This window comes from Phlebotomus papatasi, chromosome 1 (assembly GCF_024763615.1).
Source record: "Phlebotomus papatasi isolate M1 chromosome 1, Ppap_2.1, whole genome shotgun sequence".
Lineage (NCBI taxonomy): Eukaryota > Metazoa > Arthropoda > Insecta > Diptera > Psychodidae > Phlebotomus > Phlebotomus papatasi.
In genome coordinates, this window is record NC_077222.1 from 54,280,714 (window position 1) to 54,298,690 (window position 17,977).

The 17,977-nt window shown below is 34.2% G+C and overlaps 1 protein-coding gene across 2 annotated transcripts in view; it reads left to right on the top strand.

Moving 5' to 3' along the window:
- Positions 1–15,368, top strand: part of LOC129806868 (GAS2-like protein pickled eggs) — an 89,741-nt gene extending 74,373 nt beyond the window's left edge. For both annotated transcript variants that reach the window (XM_055855680.1, XM_055855688.1), the window contains exons 7-10: positions 553–740; positions 4,020–4,194; positions 4,673–5,042; positions 13,426–15,368. In XM_055855680.1, the coding sequence (XP_055711655.1) occupies positions 553–740; positions 4,020–4,194; positions 4,673–5,042; positions 13,426–14,396 (1,704 nt within the window). In that variant the 3' untranslated portion in view covers positions 14,397–15,368. The remainder of the gene's footprint in view (positions 1–552; positions 741–4,019; positions 4,195–4,672; positions 5,043–13,425) is intronic.
- Positions 15,369–17,977: the final 2,609 nt, after the last annotated feature.

Consider the following 17,977-nt stretch of genomic DNA (forward strand, 5'->3'; position numbering starts at 1 on the left):
CCTGTTTATTTTATATAGTAATGAGAAATTAAAATAAATTTTTAAAAGAACATCTTATCCAATAGAATGCAAAAAAATCATCCTTTGGGAAAATCAGCATTTTCCATTGGATTATTACATTTAAAGAAAATCATAATGATTAGAACTTCAATTCCGTAAACTTTTCAAAATATTAATGCTCAATTATGCAACAGATAGGTATTAATTAATTATTTAATTAATTAATTATATTTCAATGAATTTCTATATAATTTTCAACTCTTCCGTGCACTAAACCAATAAAAAATGAAGTAGTGCATTCGGGATGACGCGAAGAGAAAGAGAGCGTGTGTTTGTGGACAAAACCGCAACCGCATTTTCCAGCATTGTTGGCGTCTAGTGGACTGGCGCCTCGTGAACCTTTTCATGTCATCTAGTCATATTATACGAAATTGTGGCAAAAGGAGGAGCACGAGGAAAAAATTGGGTCAAATTGGACTTGTTCCAAAATGAACTCCTCACATCCTTCTTTCTCTAAAAAAAATCCATGAATTTTAATCTTTTTCCAAACAGATTCTCCGGTCTCATGTGATGGTGCGCGTGGGTGGCGGATGGGACACCCTTTCTCACTACCTCGACAAGCATGATCCCTGCCGGTGCCGCGCACAGCATCGATCATCTGTGGCAGCGCGCTTGATCACGAGAACTAATGCCGCAACCAACGGAATAGAGCTTCATCGTGCTCAAGTCTTTTACGAGAGGTGAGAACACTTAACAAATCATTAAAATTACTAGTGTAAACTACATATTCATGTGTTAGGTTTTATGCTTCTAGCAAAAATTATGAATGTTTCATTCAATTATTTCATTTAGGAAAATTAGAAATAATTAAATCCCACGTCTGACACCAATGATTTTGAGCTTTTTGTGATTTGAAAATTGGAGTAGGGTAGAGTGGGGCAGTTTCACGCACCTGAAGTTTTTTTCAATACTCATTTACCAAATATTTATGAGCTATATTCAAGTTAACTATGTTTTGTTATTCCCTTGAGTATTAGATATTTAAAAATATACTGAAAATTTCCCTAAATTTTTTTCCCAAAATTTTATATTTTCGAAAGTCTTGCATGCGTAAAACTACCTCACCCACCGCTAGTTTTACTTTGGTAAGGAGAACTGAGATTAAATTAGCCTATTAGACATCATTACGATGGTCTTGCTTGTCCTTAAAAGAATACAGCGCAAACCTCTATTTAATTATTTATATCTTTTCCATAGATTTATCTACTTATTTATCAATAAGATGGAACATCCGAGGATGGTGATGTTACTTGTGTATGTAGGGGGATACAAACCATTTAATATTTCTTGTATTTGTCCCACAGTCCTCCTTTCTGTAGAGTTTTTTTCATTTTTAAATATGTTTTAAAGGTTGTCCAGGCGGACAATTTGTCCTTAAGGTCTCTACACACTAAGAGCAATTTCTTTAAAAAAAATGCATTTTTAAAGAAAATTTCCCCTATCCTTGTACGCAGAAGCGTCAGATTTTTTTTGGAAAAGGCAATTTTTGACGAAAATTGCTTTTAGTGTGTAGACACCATAATACGAGAATACCGTTGATCCATTCTTTATAGGGGAATGAAGGCATGATTCGCACAGAGTGAACCTTTAAACAATGTGAATTATTTCTTTGTTTGGAAAGAGCTGACTTACTATTTCTCATCTCGTTTCATGAGCTTAATAATTAACTATCCTATGGCTAAGAAATGATAAACTAGCTCTTTGCAAACAAAGAGAAAATTTGCGTTGTTTGAAGGTTCACTCTCTGCGAACCTTGCCAACATTCCCCTAAGGGGTTTTCAAGGTTAAAGATTAAAAAAGACTCTAGAGAGCATATTTCTAATCCGAATGGTATCATATTTGGGCTCGTTGGAAAGGTCTTGGAATTTCCGATAAAACTGAACCGGTTCCAATCGGTTGTGAACCAGTAATGAATCGGTTATGAACCTTTAAGTAATTTTTGTCCGAAAATCAATTTTATAACTCTTAAAATTATTTTGGGAGCTTTCTGGATGATTTCTAATCAGTATTTTATAGCAGTAGGTGAGATGATTCTTTTAATCAACTTGAACTCGGTAATTTTCTTTTTTTGTTATTTTTATTAAAATCTTTAACTTGCGTAGAGCAATATTTATCATAGCCCAATATTTATTTATTCATAATACATTAATATCAACCCCTTATACCTCTAAATTAATTGATAAGTTTTGAAAAATTCGAAGCTTACGGGAAGAATTACGTCTTAGGTATTACGATTTTGTATTATTTTTCTGCGGACTAAAGAATTTTATAAATATCGAATTTGTATTTTCAGAACTTAATAATTTGATATTCTTTAGAACTTTTTATGTCTTGAAATAACTTCAGGCAAAAATTTAATTTTGGTACATTTTTGAATTTGAGACCAGTGATATTTTGCCATTCTTTTGGATATATTCTACAGATTTCCCGGTTGAATATTTCGTCTGTATAAGCTATTAATTTCTCTTCATTCAATCTGAAGAGTTTTAAGATCAAGATATAAATCTCATGAGTATAGGGCTTAATTTCCGCTCGAGTTTTATCAATATATATAAAAATATTTAATTAATCTCGAAATGTTGTCAATCGATAGTGTTCACTTTATTTAAAAATTTAAATAAATTGTATTAAGTTCATTGATTTTTGATTGATCATGAATCAGTTTAAACTTAACATAATTACGATGTAATTTAAGGCAAAAAATAAATGAGCAGTAATAAATTAAATTTAGTTAGTAAAATATTAAATTTTGGTTAGTAATGGCTCCGGCACACCTTTTAGATCAGGAAAATTTCATGAAGTCGAAATTCGCATCCCTTTCGTTCTCACATGTTTTGCATATGACTATCTCATTCCTTCGCATACCAAATTCGGTTAAACTAAATTGAATTTGGTGTGATGTTTAAAAAAGAAGAAGAGTATGAGAGAATGAGATAGACATATGCAAAGCATATGAGAAAGAAAGGATTCGAATTTCGACTTCATGAAATTTTCCTGATCTAAAAGCTGTGCCGGAACCATAAGAAACATAAATCGTCAGAAAACGGGTATAATTTGTATAAAATTAGCATCTAAAAGGCTTGTATGAAAAACTCTTTATTTTCCCTTTACCAAAATTTACTTGAAAATAGCACTGATCAAATTTGCTTTTTAAACCGACCAATTTATTATTTTTATTACGAAATACTCATTTAATGCCATAATTTAATTAAAAGCGATGGAAACTGGAAACTTCGTAAATCCCTCGAAGTCTTCTGTGACTGAATAGTTTTCTTAGATTTTTTTCTACATTAATTATTTCGAACCTTTCAAATATGTTGCAGGTTAAATTTGAATACCTTCCATAAGCTTTAAACATTATCATTTTCTTTAGTGTGCAGCTATTCTCTGTGAATATTTTGAATAATTTATTTGTTAAAAAAAATTATTCTAAAGATTATTTGTTTATTTTGTAAAATGTAATTTATTATACAATAACTGCGATTTTCAGTAGATTAATTGGTTAAACAATTTTAAATATTTTTTGATCAATATTTCACGTTGGTTGGCAAAATCCTTGAATTCCTCTATTTTCACTTTTTAATGCAATAGATATCTGTAATAGATAAAACAACCTCTAAATAATGAAACATTAGCAAGTATTGCAGAAATTTGCAAAAATCACCTTCGCTCTAATTGCAAATGCAAATGCTCAGGGAGCTGAGCAATTTTCCAATATATATGTACATTATAATATATATAGAGGTAATCAAAAATGGTTTGGGGGAAAGAGTGTCGCAATTTTCTCGCACGTTTTCTCACTTCCAATCAAATATTAAATAATTAGTATTATTATGTATTGGGTATATATTGATGGTGATCGACGTGACCTAGGGCATTTCCTATGCCCAAGCTTCTCAGCTGTGGAAAATTGGTGGGCAATTAGTTATTTTTTTTATGCGTCTCATGATTGTTTTCAGATCACCGCCAGTTGTTCGCAAGCAGGCCACAGCTATCTCCAGTTCTGGCCAAGCACAGCAGCCATCGCATACACCGTCAAATGGATTCATTAGCACATTATCGCCGCCCGGAGGGAATCACAATCGCAGCCGGAGTCCGACACCACAGAAGAAGAACTTGGTGGAGAATTCACAGGTAAATCAATATAGCGGGAGTGCAAATATTGCTCAAGTATGGCTTGGAGTGGTTATCGGTGGTGTATTTGCCCAATAGAAGTCACAGAATGATTTATTGTTTGATCAGAGAGCAATTGCAAAATTTAATAATGATCGGTCGTTGAAAATGTGGCAAACAATTACAAAAAGAAACTCGTTAAGAAAATTAGGCAAGATGATCTCTCTGATATTGCATAGTTTTTGTGGGTTTTTGGAACCAAAAAACAAAAAAAAATGAGCAAGATGAAAAGTGAAAGAACAACGAATAATAAATCCTCCTCCTAACCCAGAAGAAAAGAAGGCAAAAACAACACTTTGTCCACTCCAATATCCATAAATAGATTGTATAAAGAGTGTAATCTTTTAAAGTGATCATTGTCTTCTAATTGAGCGAGAACTCAATACATGTAATTAATTTCCGGGTAAAATTATTTTCTCTATCTCACTCTGTTGTTCAGTCACCTGAAAAATTCGTGGTGTCACCTGAGACCAGGCGATCAATGTCACCTGGGGCAAGGCGTCTTACGGACATGCGGCGAAAGCAGACATCGCTGGACTCGTGTCAATCACCAGTGGGAACAGCATCCCCGATCATTGAGCTGGATGATCAGAAAGACGATACCAAAAGTGGATCAGTGGAGAGCAGTGGGGGTAATAGTGGGACGGATTCGTCGGTGAAGTTTGAGAATATCAGCGACAACGGGAGTGAGATCAGTGATGAAGGTTACCGTAGTTTGGGACTCATTCAGGGGACTAATGGCAATGGTGGAGTCTCGAAGAGGACATCGCTCCACAGTCAAGTGTCGAATGAAGACGCAGAGCTTAGTGGTAAGTAACATATTTCTTTTGTATTATATATAGCCAAGGGCGTAGTCACAATTTTAGAAAAGTCCCACCCTCAAGTAAATAATTTTTGTATCCAAATAAAAAAGTAAAATTGTTTTTCAATTGAATAATTTTATGGTAGACTTTGAAGATTTTTTTAGTTCATTATTATTTTAATTAAATACTCTTGAACTTTTGAAATTCGGTATTCAGTCCTTTTAATAAAACTTGAAAATATTTATAATATCAATAGAGAATTAAAGTTCTGACATTATATGATTCGAATTTTTGTAGCTCAGTGCAGATATGTTTGCTTGATAAAATTATTAATTGTATTGCATGGTAATACGGGCTTCAGACCTAAGGCTGAGCCATCTGGCTTAACTCCTCTAATTCCTTATCAGGCACGATTTTTTAGGAAATTGTTGTTTCGAATTGGATATTAAGGGCAAATGTTCCATTAGATTTTGAAAAATCAATAAAATTGCTTGTTATTTAGATCTTTGGGACCGTTGGGAAATAGGCTAAACCTCCAGTCTGAAGCCGACATAAAGATGGAAATGTATTTATACACAGAAAAAAAATATATTGTAAAATTGTTAGTAAATGTTTGTGAAATCGTATGGCAGACTTACGAAATGCTCGTAAATCGACAAACAAATAAACAAACAAGTTGGTAAAAGTTTGTACTTTTTCACAAACATTGCTCGTAACATGATCACTTGATCAGCATTTTTTGTACTTTTACAAACATTTGTTCGTAAACACACATAAAATGTTCGTAAAATTTTGTCATTTGTTCGTAAATATTTGTTCGTAAATTTTTGTTTGGCAAAAATGTACGAACAAATGACAAAATTTTACGAACATTTTTTGTGTGTTTACAACCATTTACGAACAAATGTTTGTAAAAGTATAAAAAATGTTCGTCAAATGATCATTTTACGAACAATGTTTGTGAAAAAAGTACAAAATTTTACGAACTTGTTTGTGGGTTATACAATTCACGAGCATTTCATAAGTCTGTCATATGATTTCACAAACATTTACGAACAATTTTGCAAAATATTTTTTTTCTGTGTAATGGCCAACGCACAATAACTTTTTAGTAAAAATGTTTTTGACACTTCAATGAGAGTGAGTGAGATCTAAATCTAGCTATTTCGCTAATTCTCATGGGAAATTTTGAAAACATGTTTACAAACAAAAGTTATTGTGCGCTAGGCATTATATAAACAATTCTATTTTGAACTATTTTGCACTCAAAAAACTTGATATCAAATCTTGACGCCGACTCTCTTTTTTTCATATTTGATATAATTGATAAACTTTATTTTTTAAACCTTTTCTGCTGCGACGGCTTTGTCTCTGTTTTCGCCTATTTTTTTCATATTGAACAACGAGTTTTGCAAGATATATCATAGTCATAAAGAAAATTAAATATAGTAAAAATTGTTGAAAAACAAATACTTCAAAAATATTACCTAACAAAAAGAAATGAATTAAACACACTCCTATTTCTTTCAGTAAAAAAAGAAAAGATTATCATAAATCTTTATAAACCTATAACCGAAAACGCCAAGATGGTTCATAACTTTACGCAATTAGGGAAAATGTGGTACCATCTGACACGTGGTAGCACTGAACAGTGCGATTTTTTAATTAACTCTTAATAGAACGAGACCTGTATAAAGTCATAAATACTATAGAATGCTTGTTCACTGAAGAAATGGTTATCATTGGATTGGGACTAGAAGTCGCATTCCCGATCAATTAGGGCGGCATATACTGCTGCTAACTTCTCGAGTGCCCCAAATCCCATGCCCTGTGAATCAAAAGACCCTTTGACAAAGCAAGAAAAGACTAAAAATTTAAGTAAGTAAATTAAATTATTGTAATATGATTTTATGAATAAAAAGTGCTCTTTCCCGCCCCAGCCACTGATGAGAAAGGCTTGGAGTCCGAGCCGAAATCTTTGGGAAGAATTTGAAATTTTCTTTGCTTCTTCTTACCCGACGCTCACCAGTTTTCACACCTATTGAATTAATCGTCGGAAATTATCAAAAAAAAAAAAAAACAATTGAAATGTTGGACTTCTATATGTTCAAGAGCTTAAATTAAATACCTTTTTATTATGTTGAAAAAAATTGAAGAAATATGTTGTTTTTTACTTTTTTTTATTCACATAACCCCTTAATTCCAGAGCTCCATTTAATAAATAGTAATTTAGAAAATTAAAGAATCTGTTTAGTGATTAGTATGTTGTATAATCATTCTCAAACATCGTAATATTGAAGAAAAAGAATGACTTAATTTCCTTCAAATTGTTTAAAGGAGAGCACTGAAACAAAAAAGGTGTCACTAAAACGAGATAAATATACTGCTACCGCAGATGCAGATGACTTTGCACCTCTGTTTTTCATTAATTGTAGCACTTGAAAATGATCTTTAGAGCATCCTTAAGAGCCCTTAGGATTTGTTGACTATCTTTAAGTGCTATAATTAATTGTTTATGAAAAGTAGAAGTGCAAAGTCATTCACATCTACGGTACTGATTTAGTTTAATAACATAGCAAAAAAATGACAAATAAAATATTCATTTGTTTATTCATGTTCCTGTATGCCATTCTAAGTACAAAAAAAAGTGACTTTATCTTTTCAGTATTACTGTCAACTTTTTTTTTCAAATATCCTAATCAATATTGGGTTAGGTATACTTTTTTAGGTTTTTGTGTATTGCAAACACAAATTTTTAATTTATTTCATCACTTTGTCAATAAAATTATAGGGGAAACTGGAACACCACTGAACATGGGGTAGCACCGAATACTGATTTTTATTTCTACTACTTAGAATATGATGACCATTTCTTCAGTGAACAAGCATTTTATAGTATCTATGACTATATACAGGTCTCGTTCTCTGAAGTCTAAGAGTTAAATAAAAAATCGCAGCGTTCAGTGTTACCACGTGTTAGGTGGTACCCCATTTTCCCTAATTGCGCTCAGCAAAAAATTTAATTTGTTTAATATGCATATAATTAAAACGAAAATAATAAATTGTAAATATATAGTCATTCGAGGAAAGATGGAACATCTTTTTTATATTCAATATTGCGGATACGTTTCGAATGCGAGACAAAGACGAATCTCACTGGTTTATCATTTGAAGAATCTAAATTTGAGATATCAATATTAGAAAAGCCTAGATGAAAATAGTCACTTCGAAAAAGAGGATTCAAAAAAAGTTGCATTTTGAGGCACTCAAAAAAAAGTGCGGGTGAGATGGAACACCCCTAATTTTAGCAAAATATTTATAGTTTATTTTATTAATTTAGAATAAGAGGGAAGTGATTTTAGACATGAACACTATTTCATTGAATTTACTGGAGTTTATTTTATTTTTTCAGTTCAGTCTTACCAGAAATTTAGGGAAAATAATTTCTAAGATTTACTTGAAAAGATTTTGAAGAACATTGACCAAAATTCACACCGGAAGTGTTGCCAAAACTATTAAGTTCCATCTCTCCTCAACCCCAAATACACGTATTCTTATGGCGAAATAAAAATTTTTGGCCATTTTTCAGACATCTAAAAAATTCAATTTCAATTTTCTCGTACAATTTTAAAGGTAGAAAGCTGTAACTTGGGGGTTTTCATGAGAATGTTGAAGTGCACAAATAGACCAAATGAGGTGGAGATCGTGAATAGGGTGTAGGCAGGAAGAGAAGTGGTCCATCTCTCCCACTACTGTTCCAACTCTCCTCGAATGACTATACATAAAATAGTGAAATGTTCTTGGTAAAAAAAATAAGGAAGTTATGAACCATCTCGGCGTTTTCCGTTACAAAAATCTTCTAGAAATTGAAATTTCATTTTTTCTAAAACTTACCATTCAAGTACATGTGAATTTACTCTGAGTAATCTTGTCCACCACAAAGTAAGTTTTTTTTTTCAAAAATATCTTAGAAAATCAGGTGCCAGCAGCGGATTTTTTTTAAAATTTTTAAATTAAAATTTCAGAAAATATAAAGTATAAGTTTAAGTGAACTTTTAATTATGCCAAAAAAAATTGAGAAAATACGCTGTTTTTCAATCTTTTTGACTCACGTAATATCTTATACGGCCTTCAGACCCGAGGATTATGCCCAGGACGCACCTACGACTTAAGCCGAGAGACAGCTTATTGGAAAATTATGTAAATGTAGTTTAACCATTATTGCGTTAAGTCGTGTCTTGACTAATACTCAAATCTGTGAAGGGCTTTAGCCATATGACTTAACCCTTTAACGACGAGACAGTTTTCGCGGACCGAAAATCAGCAATAAAAATGAAACAAATGAACAAAACCAGTAAAATGTCTTATATCTGATCTTCGAAAAGTCAACAGAGTCTGATTTGGTGTAGTTTTTGTCTCTATTAACGATAGGGACAAAAATAGCCCAAAAATTTAAATAATTTTTCTAACAATACCAAAAACAAATAATTTTCAATCTAATGAAAAATATTATGTTTGAGTATTGTAGTTTCTTTTTCCAAAACGGTTTTGCTTAAAAAAAAATTGGAAGTATAAAAAATACAGGGTGGCTGAAAAAAAATGCAACAACTTTCAGAGCGTATAGCTGTTAAACCACTGGTGATAGCGGTTTCATATTTCGCATAGTGCTAGTTCATTTTATTGGTTAAAAGCCTACAAAAGCATTTTCGATAATATTTCCTAAACCTTTTTTAAACCGTAATGGAACTCAAACGCGAAAATTTAATGTCGATATATTTTGCAGGAAATGCGGAAGCAGCTATATTTAAGGCTCTGTGAAACCCTGAATCTAATTAAATTTTCTGTTTATCGAAACATAACTTGGTACAGGGATACTAGTAGCATTTTAAAATGCTTTGGTAGAGGTATAAAAAAAATTGCTTCATCGGTAGTCATCGTTCTTAAAGTGAAGAAGTAAATTGAACAAAATCTGCGTCACATCTGCAAACAAACGATCTCTGAGACGCATAGATCTCAAATATCTATGAAATAAATATTGCTAAAGGACTTCTATATGAAGCCTTAAAAATCCTGAAAAGGAAGAGACATAAAGAAGTTATGCTCGATCGACGAAGGAGTAAATTCGCTTGCACGTTCATGGTCAGTTCCAGAATGTCACTTTTTCTGATAAGAAAAATTTTCAATTGAGCAATAGATGTGCAAACAAAATGATTGTGTCTATCTGAAGGAAAGATCATACGATAATTTAAACGTTCGAATGACCACCGGAAGTCAAGGACCACCTCATTTGAAGGTCTGCACTTCCTTGAAGACAAATTATTGCTTTTCATGGGGGTTTAGAGGCTATCCCGTCAAAATGAATGGTAATGTGTTTCTGGAAATTGTCCTGGAAGAAGGAGTGTTGGAGTTGTGGACAAACAAAAATTCTAGTAAGAAACCATGTAAGTTTGATCAAGACTCGACAACGTCGCAGAAATCACACTTCGAACAAGATTTGGCTAAAAAAAAACGTTTTGCACTTTATTTTGGGAAAACAATGACCTCCACAATTATATGGATGTAAAATCGTTTGACTACTCCAAAAGAGGCATTTTGTTGGTCAAGGTTAGGACTAAAAAGTAGCAAAGTATCGATGAGCTGAAGGCAGCCCTTCCTCGTGAATAGCAGGACAATCAGAAGGCTGACATTCGTGCAAACTGCGTTGCGCTTCCGATAGATTTAAGACCATAATTAAGTCAAAATAAGATCTTATTGAACAAAACCGATAATATTCTAAAATTTTGATGTATTTACTATCATTTTTCTTTATTTAAAAAAAAGTTGAACAAAAAATGAGGATAATATAGCGCTTTAGTTTGTTGCATTTTTTTTCAGCCACCCTGTATTAGGTGAGATTCTTAACAAAATCTCACCTACTATAATCCTAACAAAATTTCATGTCGTCCGATCGACCTCAAATTTGGCCAAAATGTGTTTCGCCACTTCCTGATTCCGAATATATATGTGGCTAATTTACGTTCCCGGCCGGCCGGCCGGCCGCTCTTTGGAGCTTAATAGCTCCTAAACTAAAAAAGATATCGACTTGCGGTTTTCGGCAAAGGTTATATATCGGGTGAAAATTGCAACTTGGTGCATAGACCCCCCACCCCCCACCCCTCCTTCCGCCATTTTGAAGACCCCCCTTTTTTTGTTTTCTCAATAGCTCCGCCCCTATGGCATTCAGCGGACTCAAATTTTAGTATGTTATAGCTGGGCCTTAGAGCTTTCCATCAATACCAAACTTAAGGTCCCCCGACCCCCCTGACCCGAGCTATAAGGGTCCAAAAAAAATTTCTTAAAATGACCATAACTCCGGTTCTAATTGTCAGAATTTAAAAAGTGAGGGCTTTTTGGAAAGCTCTCGTGAAATGCCACTTCTCCTTCTAACATCGCAAGTTCATAAAACCACCGCTAGGGGCGCTTTTTTTAAAAAGAAAATTTTAAAATCTTAAAAGTTAAATAACTCAAAAATTCCATTGTGCATCGGGCTGAAAATTTAGTATGTTGTAGCCGTTGATTATACCTATCAAACAAAAAAAACCTTAAGTCGATCCATAACCCCTGACCCGAGCTATAAGGGGTCAAAGTTCGAACATTGACCGGCCTCTATCTCCGGTTCTAATTAACATAGCGACCTAAATTTTACCTTTTTGGTTTCGTCTCGATGAGCACTTTCAGATGGAAGTTCAAAAAGTCACCACAGGTGGCGCTGTGATAGCGTCAAAATTCATCGAAATTCAAAGTCACTTTTCTCAAAAACGGCATTGTGCAAGTTAATGAAATTTTAGTATGTTGTAGTCCAGTCTAGGACGTTTCCAAAATGGTGCGTATGCGCGCTGTGGTTAAAACAGAACCGGAGATATGAGGGGTCAAAGTTCACGAAATTCAAAAAATCATATCTCCGGTCCTATGTGACCGATTTTGATGAATGAGGGCTTAAACGAAAGATCTCACCAAATGCTACAAGTTTCTAGAATATTTGAACTTCGTGGAACCAACACCAGGGGCGCCACAGTCGAAAAACCAATTTCAATATCACATAACCTCAATTATCTCGACTGTCGCTGAACCGATTTTGATGATTACTTCAACATAATTGTAGAGCACATTTGTCTCTACATTTCGTCCATACATCATTTTCCGCTCAGACTACGCTATCACTCCGATTTTGCCGTTTAAGTGTGAAAAAATTGATTTTTCCCATAATAACGCTTTGAAATCACTCAGATGCCAATTTGACTGCCTCTACTCCACCAAGACACTTAAAATAGGGGTTTAAATGGAAATTCCCGCAAAATACAGCAATTCTTTGATTTAGTTGAAGTTCAACAAATGAACACTTGGGGCACTCTGGATGAAAAAACGAGTTAAGAAACAAAAAACCTCGCTTATCTTGGCTTCTGAGTAATCGATGAGTTCAAGTTCTACGGCAAAATTATAGAGAACATTCTGGTCTACATTTCACCCATATAACACTTTTCTGTCAGTTCATCCAAATCCTTGACATTTTGGTTCAAATACAAAACTTGTATAATTTCACGAATTTGATTTAAGATAACTGAATGGCGTCTCCCTACTTCAGCATCAAATCGAATTTGCATGCACTCCGAGTTAGCTCACGTTAAGAATCTCACCTGCATAAGCCGGTTAGGATTATCTGTCCCTTTTAAATTAATTTTCATTATAAGAATTTAAAAATTCGTCATTTTTGACTTTAAAAATTTACTATCTAACAAATAACTGGAGACTTCCAAAAAATATCCTAGTTTCCTTCAACTTCCTACTTTGCAAATTACGCACAAACATAAGAAAAAATAACTTTAGGTAGTCAGGAAAAATTATTTTTTTTATGGGACACCGGTGTTCCAATCGTCCTTAAAGGATTAACTTCTATAAATCTTCAACAATCAAGATTTTTTGGGAAAATTTAACTTAGGATTGGATTATTAAAGACAAATGACCTATTAAATTCTGAAAAAGCAATAAAGATTACTATTTAGGATTTCGAGACCTTCAGCAACTGGGCTAAACCTCTAGTCTGAAGACCGCATTAGGTAGTGTTATACGGGCTTCAGACCTAAGGCTTAGCCATATGGCTTAACTTCTCTAACATCTTATCAGTCATGATTTTTTGGAAAATTTTGACTTAGGATTTTATTATTATTAATGGCAAATGACCTATCGGTTGCTGTTTAAGGTTTTGTGACCCTAGGGAATTGGGCTTAACCTCTAGACTGAAAACTGTCTTAGCATTCTATAAAATAATTCAAAAATTCGCTACGCCCATATTTCCTGCAGAAAATGATCTTTTACTTATTGAATTAAAATTCTTTAATTGAATTCTGTACAGCGCGTTTCGATCAGGCATCCAATGACTCCCAAGTCTCCCCTAGTGAGGAACCCAGTACAAAGACAGCTGAAAGCAGCGAATCTGCCACTGCCCCAGTTGCTGATGAACTGGACACCAGGACACCAGCTACAACTCCCGATGGACGCAATAGCTTTGAGAAATCGGGCATTTTTATCACCGAAGACGAGATAACAGTAGACATTGCCAGTGCAACTGGCCTCAGAAAGACTGGCTTTTCGGATAATCTCTATGATGATGGTCAGAAGAAGCCTGTGAGTCGAATTCCGCGATCACCAATGGCCACGAGGCGAAAGAGTGCTGAAAATAGTGGTGAAATTGTCACAGGATTGCCTCTGGTAGCCAGAAAAACTCCAGTATATCGGAGTGTGAGGAAGACAACGCCAGTGAAGGAGACTACAGCCACAGAGAAGAATACATGGAATGGGCGTGAGACGAAGAAGAGGTCATCTTTGACAACAGAAACTTTTACACCACCTTCGAGATCGGCCAGCAGCACAAGTCCGTTTCACAGGAATTCAACGGGAACGAGGGTATCTGGACAGTATGATAAGAATGGACGTCGAATGAAATCGACATCCCTTACGACATCCCCAGTGAAGACTGCTACATCACCATTGGCACAGCAGATCCTACAGGCGGCGGGTAGTGCTAAGAGTGATTCGCAGATTTTGGAGAAGATGCGTCAGCTTCTGCTCAAGTATGAGAGGGAAAATAGTGTTACGGGTGAGTATGAGAGTTTGGATCTCACTACAGCATGGGTAAATAGCAATGGAGCATTGGATCGTGCCGGAAGTGGCCCAACCAAGGTCACTGTAACATCAAAGAAATCCACTGGGTCTACAATCTCGTCCACTGAGAGTGCCTCGGGTGTTGCATCACCAACACCACGCCGTGATCGTGGAATCAGCCGAATTCCGGCTCCTGTCAGACAGACCACAGATCTCTACTGACCGAGAGTGTGTCACTGATAAAGTGCCGGGGGTTGAATATTGGTTGAGAAGGAGAGAGAGAGAAAGAAGTTTAAAAGTTTTCTCTCATTAGTCCGCACAAAATGCCATCCCGGAGGAGTTTGAGTGAAAAAACAAAAGGAAACTGAGAGCCGTCTGAATCTGCCAATGATGGGTGAAATCAATTTCTTCCCGCAAGAAATGCTCCAAATTTAATTGAAAAAAAAAGAAAAAGAAAAAGAGAAAAGCTGCAATACCAGAAGCCGACATTGGTAAAAGCCTAAAAGATACTCCCTCGCACCTGCGCTGACCTTATGAAAATTCCATTTTATGCTGCAAAAAAAATCCTTTTGTTTGCAATTGAAGAAATTTCACTGCTGGCAAAGTAGCAGCAACTGCTTAAGTTGTCTTTTGCTGATAATTAAAAATCCCATTGACCATAAAGGCAGTCAAAAATTGGTTCGTGTGCGATTGCAAATGATAGTGATCTTGACATCTTGATCGTGTATTATTTTCCCAATGGTCGAGATGAGGAGGAGGAGGAGGAGGTTTTTTTGGCGGCAAGTGGGCGCAGAAAAGATACCGCCTGGAGGCGCAGATCATTAAAAATATAAGTAAGAAAAAGAAGTCACGTTAATTGTGTGCTTTGCAAGGAGAGGAGATGGTTAATTTTTTGGCATTTCTTCTATAAGAGTTTAAAAAAAAGAAAAACTTGATCATACAATGATTTTTATTATATCACAGCAATTCACTTCAAGTGATTTTCACCTGAAATATTTTTATTACTTATAAATTAATTGAATGAAAAAAAAATATGCAAAAATTTCGATATTTTATATTGAGTAGTTGAACCATGCAAATTCTAAAATTAAAAAAGAGAAAAAGATATCCATAGCATTTTGTGTGCATATCTTCATTTCCACTTTTGCAACAAATCAAAGAGTTGTTGCAGCAAAACAAAAAAAAAGAAAGAAATCTATAATGAAAAGAGAGAGAAAGATCAAAAGGATTTATAGAGAAGGAGAAGGATTTAAGCTAAAAACAAAAAGATTAGCAACTTTTTATTGTTAATTGGACTGAATAATTAATTAGAAGGGTTGTAACTTTGTAGATTGAAGGATTGGTGCTGAATTGTTTGAATATTTTCAATTTAGAATATTCATGTTAGGTGTGAAAAATATATTTACTTTCTACAATTTGATCAATATTTTCCTCTCTCTTTTTTTTTCAACTGATATAACTTTACATTTATATACCTCTAGGACGTTTTTTTTGTACTCTAGAAAAGACGATTGAATTTGAAGAAAAAAAAGAAATCAATGACTGGCATTCATTTGCAAATTGGTAGTGTTTTTTTTTTAAAAGGGAATTTATTGTCTGGAGGTGAAGAAATGAAAAAAAAAATATATATAAAATCCATGGCAAAAGATGAAACGGCCTTGATCATCAAGAATTTAAAGAAAACACTCTATTTTTCCTTAAAAAAAAAGAAATATCTGTAGGTGGTGTATAACCATGATAGATGTAGTAGAAAATATATAGTTTTCTATCTAATGGAACCATTTTTTGAGGAAATTTAACATGAGATGATAGTAAATAGAATATTAAGGCCAAAATATGTGTACTCAATACTATTATAAAGACCCTTTACACGCTATTAAACATGCAAACTGTCTCTTAAAAACAAAAACATTTAAGATTATTGTATTTATCGAAAAACTATTTAGATTTCATCACTAGGATTAATTTCAACCGACAAATAATGACTTTTGACGCCATATAATCCAGTTTATTGTGACCATAGTGCAATTTGTTAGGCTGGGCAGAAGAACATTATACCAATACATTTATTATATAATATATATCCTTTAAAAGCTATACCTTTTCAAATTATTGTATTTCTCCAGTTATGTTGATTTTTTTTCGCATTTATGTGGAATAAAAGGCATAAATGAGAATCATGTGTTTTAATTACTTTTCAAAAATACATTGCAGATATTTTACTTGAAATTTCCAGGAGAAATAGAACGAGCAGCCCCGAAATTCCTGAAATTGATTTTAGAGAGAGAAAAAATAAAAACCACAAGTCAAAGGAGAGGAGGGACATATCACATCGGAAGTTCTCATTGTTCTCACAATATCTCCCTCTAGGTCAGAGGTCAAAACCAGTAGGGGGAAGTGGGCGCACCTTTGAAAGTGGGGCACCTTTAAAATTGGGATTTTTCTCCTATATATAAGTGGAACTAAGCCATATCACAATGTAATTTAGCATCTAAATCTGTTTGTGCACCTGAATTATATCACGATAAGGTTCAATTTTGTTTAAAAGTTTAAACACTTATTTTCTAAATCCCAAAAAGGAATTCCTGGATGATATTGGTGTCTGAGGACAAAATGTCCGCCTTGGCCATGTCAAAAACATATCCAAAAATGGAAAGGATCGATGGTTTATTTCTGGAGATATTCCCAAAAGAGTGGTTTCTGGAGGACATGGAGTGGGATGAAAGGCAAATGCATGTGTTGTTTCGATTCGTTAGGTTGACTTTTGGGGGGTACCCAGAACAATTAAAGTCGCTAACTTTGTCTCTTTGGTCAGAAAATTGATCAGAAGAAATTCTGCTCTTCTGACCAGATTATTAGAATGAGCAAGAAGAATAGGTCGGGCGTCTTTGAGATGTATGGATGAAATGTCTGCTAGGACACTCTCTAATACATATCCAAAAATGAAATGCATCGATGGTCTGGTTCTTGAGATATTCCTAAAAGAGTGGTTTCTGGAGGGGAAGGATAGACGTGGGGATGAAATTGAAGTGACATTTGGATTCCTTGGATCAACTTATGGGGGGATACTCAGAACATTCCAAGTCGATATCTTCATCAGTTTGTCCAGAAAATGGGATAGAAGGATTTCTGTAATTTTTTCCTTGCGTTTAACATTTCAAAATTCTTGCAAAAGTCGATGAATAAAAGAAAGTGTGATGTCCAAAAACAAAGTTTCTTCCACAAATTATACCCTTTGAGTTCCTCTAACAAACAGTCCATGTGCAAGAATTGTGGATCACTCCTGGTCCCAACAGTGGATGACCAAAAATGACGTTGCAAAAAATGTCTTCTTCGACATAAATGGTTCTGGATGACCATGGTTTACCCATAGCATATTGCTTATACCAGATTCTAAGAGCTAATGAGCCAAGCTTTCCAACAATAGTTCACTAATTCAATTATGTTCATCAGGAGTTGAGTTGAGATATACCACTCCAAACTTTCAACGTCTTCTACTGACAGAATATATGTACTCATCTAATATATTATATTTGCATCGTTTGAAGTACCATTTACCACATTTAAGTACAAAATGAATAAAATTTTTATTATCAGAATAAATAAAATTTTTCCGATACTACTCCTGACTCTCGAGAGGTAATTGATCTTTACAAACTACAACATTTATCATAATTCTTAGAAAATATATGTGACGACATCTTCAATACCCAAATAATTTTTTAACATTTTAATATTTATGGCGCTGGCACACCTCTTCAATTGAGTGAAATTCAATCGATTGAAATTTTACCACTTACTCT